Source organism: Oryctolagus cuniculus, chromosome 3, assembly GCF_964237555.1.
Source record: "Oryctolagus cuniculus chromosome 3, mOryCun1.1, whole genome shotgun sequence".
NCBI classification, from domain to species: Eukaryota; Metazoa; Chordata; class Mammalia; order Lagomorpha; family Leporidae; genus Oryctolagus; species Oryctolagus cuniculus.
The window spans coordinates 150,353,974-150,367,397 of NC_091434.1; the positions used below are offsets into that span (position 1 = coordinate 150,353,974).

The window sequence follows — 13,424 nt, forward strand, 5'->3', positions numbered from 1 at the left end:
CTGGGGTAATTCATAATAATGGAATTTGTTTTTCTTGTGCTTTACCTTGTATAATCCATCACAAATAAGTTTATTTTCTAAACATTCATTAGCTGTCTATAGCTTGCTCTGCATAATTCCACGTCTCTTAACTGGAACTTCATTCGCATTTCCACTGTTCTCATCTTAAGGAGATACTGGTTTCACTTGTACACTAAGGTAAATTTGCTTTTATTAAAGGGAGGGGGAAAACTTTTTGATATATAATTTGGCACTGACTTTTCTTCCCCTATTTTCACAAAGGTTACTTAACTAGTATTTTTGATGTATTTCTGCACACATAGTATGATATCTGTAACTGAATCTTTAATTACCTTGCTATAACAGAGAGAAATTCTCGAATCCTTGCTGCAGTTCCACCGTGTGCATATTATGCTTTTACAGCAATTCCCTAGACCCATGAAGGTGAAGGATGAAGTTTATAATGGTACTGAATACCAAACTGTTGCTTGATTTATTCAGGAGGGTTGTTATGTGCTGGGATCAAGTGACAGCTTAAAAGCTAGTATAATTCATCATCATCAGTTAATTTTCACTGGGTGTCCACTGGGTGCTGAACATCGTACAAGGCTCTTTGTCAGCATGTACAAGTGTGTGTCTGATGAGGTTGACAGACTCCTACGAATATGAGATCTTGTCCTTAAAGTACTCTGTATATATTCAAGTCAAGTAAGCAGATGCACTCTGTTGTCAAGCTGTGTGTGCAAAACACAAGTAACCAGAAATACTTTAGTTTTGTGAAGGGATCATGTCGTTAGTAAGTTAATTCTCATTAATATCTACATCGTTATCAGAAAAAGGGTATGATGTCTAATAGAGCAAGAGTAGGTGTCTACTCTAGTCCTGTCTTGGGCTACCCAGACCATGTGTATTTGTGCCTGCGTAATATTTCACAGTGTTTCCCTTTGATGAGATCCAGTTCTCCATTGAAAGATAAAGCACAGTCACATCCAGGTGATGCTTCTAGAGCTGGTGTTATTGTGTGCCACATACTGCCAGGTGATGCTTATTTACTTGTATGTTGTTGGCTACGGCTGTGTTGTTTGCAGGTTAAAAAATTTTTTCAATAAAACTGCCTGGCTTTTCTAGTTGGTTTTCACTGTGGTCAGCTGGAATAGCATTTCCCATTTTATTGTAGTAACTGATAATGTTGTAAGACATGGACAAGTTTCTGCAGAGTTCCTTAAAGCTCCAGCCTTAACATGAACACAATCTGCATTCCATTAACTCAGGATAGCTTATAATAATACCTCCTTGGCTACTGTTTCATATTGACTGCTGATTTTCCATGCTGGGATGGCATGATCTCATTGCCTACATTCTTGCCTTTACTTAGCCAGTTTTACATTTGAACTCCAGATGCAGGTTTTTTATATTAGGTCAGAGATTTTTGTTTCATTTTTGTTTTTTGCTTTTGTTTTTAACTTACACCCTTGCCTTATCAGAGTGCCTGTATCACATTCGGGCTGCTCATGGGATTCAAGGGCAGGGCTGGCTCTAGGACCTATATCAGAAAGCAGTTCTTGGGGCAGGCATTTGGTGTAGTGGTTGACACCACTTCGGATTTCTGCATCTCATTTCAGAGTGCCTGAGTTTGAGTCCCTAGTGGCTAAATTTCCCATTCCCCCTTCCTGCTGTTTTGCACCCTGGGAGGCTGCAGATAGTAGCTGAAGTACTTAGACCACTGCAACTCTTGTGGGAGACGATTAAGTACTCGGAGCCTGGCTTTGGCCTGGCCCAGCTGTGGCTGCTAAAGGCATCTGGGGGCCGGCGCCGCAGCTCACTAGGCTAATCCTCCGCCTAGCGGCGCCGGCACACCGGGTTCTAGTCCCGGTCGGGGCGCCGGATTCTGTCCCGGTTGCCCCTCTTCCAGGCCAGCTCTCTGCTGTGGCCCGGGAGTGCAGTGGAGGATGGCCCAAGTGCTTGGGCCCTGCACCCCATGGGAGACCAGGAAAAGCACCTGGCTCCTGGCTCCTGCCATCGGATCAGCGCGGTGCGCCGGCTGCAGCGCGCCGGCCGCGGTGGCCATTGGAGGGTGAACCAACGGCAAAAGGAAGACCTTTCTCTCTGTCTCTCTCTCTCACTGTCCACTCTGCCTGTCAAAAAAAAAAAAAAAAAAAAAAAAAAAAAAAAAAGGCATCTGGGGAGTAAACCAGCAGATGGAAGAAAGATTCTCTCTCTCAGCCTTTCAAATAAGTTTAAAGAAAAAGAAGTTCATTTCTTCATTTCTCCAAATATCAACAAACATAAGTGAAGCTAAAACTTAAAGAGTTCATCATACTTCTTAATGTGAGGTCTTCTTGCATGCTTTGTGGTCCTTGAATGCTATACTCAGGGAATAAAACTGAGTGAATTCTGAAGTTTGAAATCTATGCAGTTTTTTGTATATGCTTTATGATTATCCACTAATTTGGGCTATTTTCTGCTTTAATTGTTCTGTAGTACACATTGCTTAATGTTTGTTGATGCTGAACTTGGTTAAGAGAAATATTCAAAAGATAATTGAATATATCTGATCCCATTGTGATAGCCTACCAGGTACTTTTAAAGTGGTTGCTTATACAAAGTAAGTGACAATTTAAAAAATGTTTTCCTTTACATTTTATATTAAAATGTCTAAGAAATGTTTAACTGATTGTTTGAAGATTACAGTATAAGAAGCCTTGTTTTGAGAATACTGAAGCAAGCTTCTGTTTGTTGAAACATAATGAAGGACTTTTCAAACTCCTATTAGAACACTCAGGAGTGATTATTTAAAAAGTAAGCATTATTGCTTCTTAATCTCCATATTGTAAAAATTTCATCATGTAAAATAGAAAGATTGTACCTTCATGACTCTTTGTAATTGAATTATTTTATTTTCTTTCATATACAACACTTTGTAGGTGTTTTATTTTCTGTAAAATATGTGTAAATACGTACATTCTTATTTGATACATTTACTATACAATGACAAATAATTACTGAATGGTCACTTATCAGTTTATTCAAAATATGGAAGTATCTATTGAGTCAGGGGACATAGTGATCCCACAGCAAACTTAAGTGAATACCATCTTGACATGAGATGAGGTGGGAAGGCCATCCATAAGGTGCTTTAGATATAGTGTTGCAGGCAGCAATCCACTGGGTTTCTAGACAAGCCTACTGAATTAAATGAAAACTATTCTGTTTGCAAATGTGTGAGTGATAGACTCTGTTATTGGATAAGTAGAAACTATGATGTTTGATAGCTGGCAGAATTTGGCATTCATTTGAGGATAAAAACTAGCATTTCTCTAAAAGCTTACAGTTAGATGGAATATGGTAGAGATTGTTGTTTTTCACTGGTTTACTGTCTTCAGTAATATATGCAGATTTTAAAAGAAAATTCTGAGTATTTATTATTTTTGAATGCATTTTGCTGTAACTTTTGGAAAAAAGTTGTAACTTTTGGAAAAACGATTGCTAATGTTTGAATATTTATTTGAACCCTGTGTATTTATAAAAAGGGTTTTAGATTGATATGTACAATAAGAAAAGCTAGTAACACAGAACAAAAGGTAAAAGCTAAAGGATAAATCAGAAAGAAGTGGGAGAAAACGGGGAAGTAAAGGAAAGGAAAAGTGAGGTTGTGGGACTGGGAAGTTAGACTTGCAGATAGCATTGAGGGCCTGTCCTCTGCCTGTCCCCATGCCCTGGGGAGCAGGGAGAGAGTGGTGGCAGTGAAGTAACTTTGTCCAGACTGCAGAACTGCAATACCAAGTCCAGAATTCAAACCCTAGTTTCCCTTGTTGAAGTTCACATGCTCACTGTGCCACCATGCCATTTGTGGCTGTCAGAATCGCGTTTGAGGAAAGCAGTAGCAGTTACCCACAAATCGCTCCTAATGCAGGGGTCACCAGCTCATCCCAGTTTGCCTGGGACTGAGCTCTTTCTCAAACTAAGAATTCCACATCCCAGGACTCAGCTTGTTCCTGGACAACCTGGATGGGTCACCCTGTTTGATATCCAGCCAGCCATGATGAAAATTGGATGGAATTTGAAATAATTGTCTTTGAATGGTGAAGTAAGCCTGGGATGGATCATTTTTTTTTCTACAGACTCTTTGTATCATTACCATATCTCAGCAATTATTAGATCTTGTGTTATAAGGGTCATCTGCTTTCTAAAATGCACCACAGGCTTGAATTTGGCAGCGACTTTTTATTGCTACTTAGTAGTAGATGTTTTATATTGGTAGCAGTTCATCACTTTAACATTTGGTATCTTTTGAGTCATTTGGGTTAGGGGCAAGTTTATATTGTATCTATATTTATGGCACATAGTTGTTAACAGGTCTTGATAGAAACTACCAATACTTTTATAATGAGTTATAGCATTAATTCTGTGTCTTCAACAGGATCAAAGTTAGTTTCTTTTGTAGCAGTATAGGAAGGACACTCGAAGTCAGCAAGAGGCTCTGCTCCATGCTGACATGCAAACTCCTGTTTGGTTTCTCCAGCATCCTTTAAGATAGTTCCCACTGCTGTGGTCAAGGCTAGGTTGCTGCCAGGAGAAAAAAGGAAAGTGAAAAAAGCGCACACCACGTCTTATAGCTCAGGCCCAGAAGTGGCAGGAATAATTGCTGCTCTCATTCCTTCAGAGAGAACTTGAATACCCAGCTAAACCTTACTGCGAAAAAAAGCTAGGGAATGGATTCACCAAGTGCCCAGGATGATGGGGAAAAGGGATTTGAGGGAATGCTGCCCGTCTCCCCCCTCCAGCCATTCCATAAGTCTGTTTACGTACTTTCTAAATATTCTTCATGAAATACAGAAAGGCGATTACCTCTCCGAAGGACTTCTAAAGATTTAATCCTTTTGTGTTCGTAATAGTATCAGTAGTTACCACTTGGTGATTTGTTCTGTAGTCATTAACCTGAGTTAATTATTAGAAATGATAGGCTGGCGCCGCGGCTCACTAGGCTAATCCTCCGCCTTGCGGCGCCGGCACACCGGGTTCTCGTCCCGGTCGGGGCGCCGGATTCTGTCCCGGTTGCCTCTCTTCCAGGCCAGCTCTCTGCTGTGGCCAGGGAGTGCAGTGGAGGATGGCCCAAGTGTTTGGGCCCTGCACCCCATGGGAGACCAGGAGAAGCACCTGGCTCCTGCCATCGGATCAGTGCGTTGCGCCGTCCGCGGTGGCCATTGGAGGGTGAACCAACGGCAAAAGGAAGACCTTTCTCTCTGTCTCTCTCTCTCTCTGTCCACTCTACCTGTCAAAAAAAAAAAAAAAAAAGATAGAAATGATATAAGAGGTGATATCTTTAAACAGGCCTCTCTGGCCGGCACTGTGGTTCGAGTCCCAGCTGCTCCACTTACTTCCCATCCAGCTCTTTGAAATAGCCTGGGAAATCAGTAAAAGATGGCCCACATTCTTGTGCCCCTGCATCTGTGTGGGAGACCTGGAAGAAGCTTCTGACTCCTGGCTGTGGATCAGCACAGCTCCAGCTATTGCGGTCGTCTGGGGAGTGAACCAGTGGATGGAAGACCTCTCTCTCTCTCTCTCTCTCTCTCTCTCTCCCTCTGAAACTCTGCCTTTCAAATAAAATAAATAAATCTTTTTTTAAAAAAAAATCCTCTCCATCCTGTGAATTCCCATTTATGTAGTCATAGAACTTGATTGGAGTCCTCAAATTGATCGATGTTTCCAAAAGAATGTGATGATTACAAAATATGTTTCACTTTGATAAACATATACATTATTCAATAAAATGAAGATGGAAAATATGTTGTAGTATGAAAAATCCTGGAAGTTCTAGAAGTAGATAAAATTTTTGAGAATTTGTGGGGGGAACAAAGGAAACAGGTATAGAAAATATTAGGAGTTTGCAGATTGCCTGAGTATCAGTTTCCATCCAGGGTCTGCATTTTGGGAACTGTTTGGATCAAGCTGATGAAAAAAAACTGGGTTTTTAGCACATTTATTGTAGTTTTTTTTGTCTAAATTCATATTATATAGCAATTAAAAAGTAATATGGTATTGGTGCAAATAGAAGTAACTTTTCTTCTTTTTAAAGCTATTATTGTACATAGATGAATTTTTATATCACATTTGGTATGGAATTAGCATGTATGTACACAGGCAATGTCTGCCATTTGTGATATGTACACGAATACGTATTTGTTGCATAGTGACATAGCACTGGGCACCCAGTAAAAGCTTCATAACTATCCATGGAGAAAGTAGTTTAGCTTTATGCTAAGTCATTTCCTTGACTGCATATTCTGTATTGATCATTTTGTTATTAGCAATTTTAAATCCTAAGCATTTAATTTTGATATTTTTATGTGTACAACAACCATTTAAACTAAACGGTATGAGAAATCTTTTGTAATTTTATTAAATCTGACTTGTATAAAGAGACCAGTGACTGGAGATGATTTGTACATGCTAATAGATTATATGCTATAGCAAAATGTTGCTTTATATTACTACTACAGCAGCTGTCATTTCAAGTGTAGTTACTACTAGCTACAATATCACCCAGCTTAAAAAAATTATCAAAAGAAGTCCATGCTATTGATTCATTTACGCCCATATTTATTATTCTTATTGAAAATCACTAGACCTAATTCTATTGGTTTCCTTCCTGATTGAAAACATTTGAACCTAGAAAGCACAGTATTTCTTAAGACATTTGTAACTATTCATCATGGATGTTAAAATTACAGTCATGCTGCATTGTGTGAGCAATGATTAAAAAAAAATCCCTACACATATGGTAAGCGGGTGACCAGTGCTATCCAGGTTTGAAGATGCTGAATGTTCTTATAACTGGTATTTGAAATTTTGATGTGTATTGCATTTGTTACTGAATATCAAGAATACATTTTTTTGCTCATATAGAGTAAATTTAAAATGGGGTCTTTTGTAGAAGCACCCATCCTGTTTAGAATGATATAACAGATGCTGAATGTTCACATATCAAACAAAATGCCAGCTTTCTGTAGAAAAGAGGTGTCAAAAAGTTTCTTTGTACCTTTAACGCATGTGATTATGTAGTACAAAATGCAGAGTTTGTAAAATTTCTTGAATATACAGGCAAAAAAATGAATAATTCAAAACAACTCATAAGTTCTACATTCTATTGTCCCTTTATAACGCAGGCAGAAGATAGCAGTGTGCTCCCAATAGAGCTGAATTTGCACAAGTCACACCTCTGAAAATGCCAGATGGTCTATGGTCTACTTTTGAGAGCTGTCACATATGTAAAGATTTGAAAAAAGAAAGACAGCTGAATGAGAGCAGTGGATCATTAAAGGGAGAGTGAGGGTCCCTAGGCATCACTTGTGTTTTAAGAAGCATTGTGTCATTCCCATATTAGCGTGCTGTTTTTTTTTTTTTTTAAAGCCATACACAACTTTTACACAATAAGGAAAAACCACGTAGTTGTGGTGTAATCAGTCTGGTGCTTTTGTTTCTTTTTTTTTGAAAATAAGATCATATTTCCTAATTGATTTTAATAATAATTTAATCTTAAGATGGAAGTCATATGAATAAAAATGATCAACAATGCTAAATGTTATGTTGATTAAAATAACTCATATACCTAGGGCATATCCACTTTTGATCTTATTTATGTAAAACTGCACATGAGAAAAATCATAAAATTAAATTGTTTTGATGTTAAAAATTAGAGTGAAGAAATAATACGTGACTTCCTGACCATGATACAAACTATAGCAACAATAATTAGGTAAGAGTGAAGCAAAAGTAATGTACTATCATTTATCTTCCAAAGGAAATAAATATCATGCTGAAGGTTGAAATGTAGCTTAATCATTAAGAATATGTTAGACTATCACTGCCACCATACCTGGTAATTTGCAAATAGTCAATTTTGATAGTAGCAAAAGGTCAGATCTGTCAAATTTATAATTTGGTGGCAGGACACAGTTGTATTCTACCATGTGTATTTTTGTTTATTGAGCATGCATAGCGATTCCATAGTAATTATAAATTTACCTTGGGTTATAGAATATGGCAGGATGCTTTTGATGGATAAGAAGTCTTCGCGGCATTGACCAATGACAATTTGAATTAACCAAGCTCTCATAAATCTTGAATTATTCTTTTCAGAGAGAAAGTGGCGCCAAACATCCCATTTATTTGGTGAGATTACTAGAAAGTGCCCTGAAAAGAACATCAAATTAGACTTAACTGTCTTCTTTGGCATCCTTTTAAATACATATGCATAACTAGCTTTAAATTCAACAGCAGTCATTAAAATGTCATTCTAGTTGATACAAGAAGTTACAGGAGCAGCAAATTAATCTTCAAATCAAGTGACTGCACAACCATAAGAAATAGATCTCCTTTTAAGATGCCTTGATTGTAGATTTTAGTTATGAGATGGGTAGACACAGTTGCTCAATGAAGTGACCTTTTCTATTTTTCCTTTTATTGCAAATGTAGGAGAACAACTATTTTATGACCATTTTTTTAGGTATTTCTGAATCTTGCCTTATGGAGAATTATTTTTCACAAGGGAACCAAAAGACTGTAAGAGATTTTTCATGTTTTAATTTGGTAACTCAGGTTTTAATGTTGATAGACTTGATATGAAACCATGTCTTTTTTTTTTTTTTTTTGTCAAGTGAACTAATTGAATTGGTTCCTTTTCTTGAAATATGCACATTCAGGAGTAGGGTATTTTGATATGTTAGAATGTTCTTTTTGAAGATATAGAGACTATGTGAATAAGAACTGAAATAAACAATCTTGTGGTGAAGACTTACTCAAATACAAATTGTCTCTTTGTTAAAAATTGGTACCAAGTCTTAGCTAGTCCCCAAACTGAATAATCAGTCCCTTTGAGACATTTCTCAATACCAAGCATAACTGTGTGAACTTTACATTTGATACCTTTTATTTTTTTTTAAAGATTCATTTATTTATTTGAAAGAGTTACACAGAGAGAGCAGAGGCAGAGAGAGACAGAAAGACAGAGGGGGAGAGAGAGAGAGAGAGAGAAAGAGAGAGAAAGTTCACTCCCCAAATGACCGAAATGGCCAGAGCTGTGTCAATCTGAAGCCAGGAGCCAGGAGCTTCTTCCCGGTCTCCCTCGCTGGTGCAGGGACCCAAGGACTTGTCCATCTTCCAATGCTTTCCCAGACCATAGTAGAGAAGTGGAGCAGCTGAGACTTAAACAGGCACCCATATGGGATGCCGGCCCTGCAGGCAGTGGCCCTACACACCATGCCACAGTGCCGGCCCCCACTACTTTGAGTTACCTAGAAATGGAGCAGCCAGGATAGAAACCAGCACTCATTTAGGATGCTGGTATCATCTTACACTACACTGCTGGCCCCCACAACATAATTCTTACAAAAGATTTACTTATTTTATCTAAAAGGCAGAGTTACAGAAATAGAGGGAGAGACAATAAGCGAGAGGTATCTTCCATCCACTGGTTCATTCTCCAAATGGCCACGACTGTGTAGCTGGGCTAGGCTGAAGCCAGGAGCCCAGAACTCCATCTGGGTCTCCCACGTGGGTGACAGAGTCCCAAGTACTGGGCCATCTTCCCCTGAATTCCCAGTGCATTAGCAGGGAGCTGGATCAGAAGTGGAGCAGTGGGGACTCAAACCAGCACTCACATGGAATGAGGGTTTACAACCTACTGTGCCACAACACCAGCCCCAAATGAAAATGTTTGCTTTTCATGTAGAGACATTTAATATACCTGGAATTTACATGTATGAGTTACACATGCATATATATGAACAGACCTACCTACTTGGGACTCTACTGTTCTGTTGGCTCATATGTCTGTCTAGTCCAACACCACACTGCTTTAGTTACTGTACTTTTATAATTAGATTTCATGTCCAGCAAGCCAAGTCCCAAAACTCTTTTTGTTCCTTAAAATTTCCTTAGTGAGTCTTGATTATTCTTCCTTATAAATGTTTTTACCAGCTTTTCCAGTTCCATAAACAAGCTTGTTGGAAATGTCGGAAATATTTTATCTAAGTAAGTTGGAAAGAATAAGTATATTAACAGAATCAACAAATGCATACTTTCTCCATTTATTTGGATTTCTTTACACCCTTTAGTTAATGTTTTGTCATCCTGCCCATAAAATCTCTGCCCATATTTTCTTAGTTTAATTCCTAGTTACTGTTTTATTTTTCCTTTTTTGCTATTGTGAAGCTTTTATTTTTCTTCTATATTTGTTATTCAGTTACTGTTGGCATGTGAGAATAATTGTTGATTTTATATGATTGATCCTGCTTATATTTTGCTAAATTCTTAGTCTTTGAGGATTTGTATATTAGTTTTTAAAGAATATTATAATCTGTGCACACCTCAGAATCCTACTCTTTCTTTCCAGAGCTCAGACCCACTTTTTCTCTTTGTTTATTGGTTTCACTAGGATCTCCAGTGTAATGTTTTCTAAGATGGGTGAAAGGCAGCAAGCAGTCCTTGCTTGCTCTTGACCAAAACAGGAGTGTTTACAAAATTACTGACAGTTGATTTTGGTAGCTATGTTTATCAGTTGAAATAATTTCTCATTTCCCCTCACTTTCCGTAAATTGTGTGGGTTTTTTTTTGTTATAAAGGAATATTTAGAGAAAATATTTACTTCTCCAGGCAGGATTTAAAATAGAATTTTAAAGAGCCACAGTTCTTTCTGTATTGTACCAATTCAGCTTTGAATAGCTAAATTCGTTATTCCTTTCCCTTTGTTTCAAAAAGATAGTCGAGTAGTCTATCATTATTAGGAGTTTAGAGATAATATTGTTGTGCTTACAGCACTGAAAAGAGGGCCCAGCATGTATAAAACAAGAAACATTTTGTTAGTTTCTCAGGTTACAAACTTAAATTTCTTTTTAAAATACCAAAACCAGTGTTTCTGTACCCTGTTTTATGATATACTTGTATAAAACCATGTTTGATGACCTGCTCCTCTTCTAACTTTCAGTAGTTATTCTTTCTCTTTGTCCATCTATTCTCCCTCTTTCTCTTTTTTCCCCTCTTCAGTTTTAGAATTATGGGGAAAATCTAAATTTCCATTACTGAAATTACTGAATGTCTTTTCATTTTTTTTCTTTCCTAATTTAGCCCAACCTCAGCGCTTACCGCAGCTTCAACCTTCCGCACAGGAACCAAGTGAGGAGGAACTTGGCAAGATAAGGAACGGTGGCCACACAGGTCTGAGCAATGGAGGTGGAATTCACCACGGGGCCAAACATGTATCTGCAGATAATCGCAAACTTTCAGCACCTGTTTCTCAAAAGATGCATAGAAAAATTCAATCCAGCTTGTCTGTAAACAGCGATATCAGTAAGAAGAGCAAAGTAAATGCTGTCTTCTCCCAAAAGACAGGCTCTTCACCTGAAGGTAAGTGTGAGTTATATGCATACTTTATTTGGTCCGATGTAAAAATCGTATTCACCAGTAATGATTTGATCAAGCACACATAGTTGAAGAAATCTTGCTTACCCTTCAGACAAACAGGAATTTTGGTAGAAGGCAGCTTAACTTCCCCAATGGAAAGCACGGGGTAGAAAAGAAGTATTGGCAGCTGACATCCTGGTTTTTTAGATTGTCGTCTTCTAGAGGGAATAGTCAGTACTTTAAATATAGCTGCTGTGCTTTTTTTTAATGCCACATTTAAAAATATGAATACAACATTTTGGTGGCACATCTGAGCTTGAGTACTTGTTCCCTCCCGCATGCAATATGCTAGTCTATAGTTCCGAGATAAGATTACCTGCTTGTATTTTTGTCTTGCAAATCAGTTCTTAAATATGCAAAGCCAACATAAGAAAAAGATGGGATACTTTTCTTGATCTTGCTAGAGACTGGGCCAGGTGATCTTTGTTGCTGGACTGACCATCACCTTCCAGACCCTGTGCTGTGTGGAGCCTCACCCAGTCTGACCTCACTCTAGTCTAGCCACTATTAGTTCCTCCCTGTGGGCCCTTAGCTGTATACTCAGACTTGTGGAGAACAAGTCACTGCTTTTATTCAGTTCTCTGTCTCATTCTGCCCTTGGTAAAAATCAGGTTAAATACTATGAACTTGAGAAAGTTTGCATTATAAAACAAACCCAAGTGATGATAATGAACTCTATAGATATTTTTATATGGTTCGTTATTTTATGTTATCCACTCCCTGCCACCCCACATATTTAGGGTTCCAAATTTCTCCGAGCATATCTATTGCTCTTCCTCCTTTTCCCCTTAAGCAGTTCTTGGGAATGTAAAATGTTGAATGTTATATATGTGTGTATATATATTCCCTTTAGTGGTTTTAATTGCCATGAAATGTTAAATAAAGGAAGTTCTGTGGCATGCCTGTGTGAAGTTGGCCATGCTTATTCATAGAGAGAAATTGAGTTGTAAATAGGAAATTGTATTGAGAGTTACCAGTAATGAGTAGTAGAAAGAATATTACATTTTGGCTACAGGTGTCTCAAACTCAACTAAGGTAAAATGTTAGGATGATCAAATGATATGATAATAAATGGTCTGCATAGTTCCAGGTCAGTGACACTACTTTCCAAACTAATTAGATTGAAAGGGACATGATTGACACTTTAAAATGAGTTTGACATGTAAGCTCCTTGGTCATCTCTGAAGTATAGGTAGGCTGATAACTAAACTGGCTCTCCAAGGAGTTGGGTAGGCAATGCAATTTTCTTTAGAGGATCTTCGCTTCTGGGTGATTGGGTGAAATAATTGAATGCAATTGAAATCTACTTGTTTTATACATTTGAATTTACTTATTACATCCCTAACCTCTTATTTTCCATTGGATATTTACTTATTTTAATATTAAAGAATGGTAGCATTTGCATATCAATCCAATTTGAAATAGGTTGTATGGAATTTTTATAAAAATATTCGTTATTGCTTGCTTTTAATAGCATAGCTGGTTTCTAATGTAAGAATACAGCTTCATAAGTAACATATGTGCAAGGAAGAAAACCAACATCATTTGAATGAAATATAGTTCCACATTTTCTGTCCTTCCTTTTCACCTGTACACTTAAGTTATCACACAGATCTGGATAAATGAAGTCCTTTGTAATCTGCTTATTACAAAGTGCAGTTCAGTTTGTGTTGGAGTCATGAGAAATACGAAATACAAATGAAAATGTCTAGATATGCTGATTGAATCCTGTGATCTGTGTATTCTCCATTAGGCTATAGCATTATCTATTGTAGGTTTCGGTTTTTCATTTTTAAAACTTAACATTTTTTAAGATGGGTGGGAGAGAGAGAGAGAGATCCATATTTTTTGTCCCCCCCCCCCCCCCCGGCACTTATTCCCCAAATGCCAGAGACTTCCTGAAGCCAGGAACTCAATCCAGCTCTCCCGTGTGGGTGTCAGGGACCTGATCACGTGAACCATCA

The 13,424-nt window shown here is 37.9% G+C and overlaps 1 protein-coding gene across 2 annotated transcripts in view; it reads left to right on the forward strand.

Moving 5' to 3' along the window:
• MDFIC (MyoD family inhibitor domain containing) overlaps nucleotides 1-13,424 on the forward strand; it is a 101,562-nt gene that overhangs the window by 52,404 nt on the left and 35,734 nt on the right. For both annotated transcript variants that reach the window (XM_008258188.4, NM_001171407.1), the window contains 1 exon segment: nucleotides 11,125-11,403. In XM_008258188.4, the coding sequence (XP_008256410.2) occupies nucleotides 11,125-11,403 (279 nt within the window).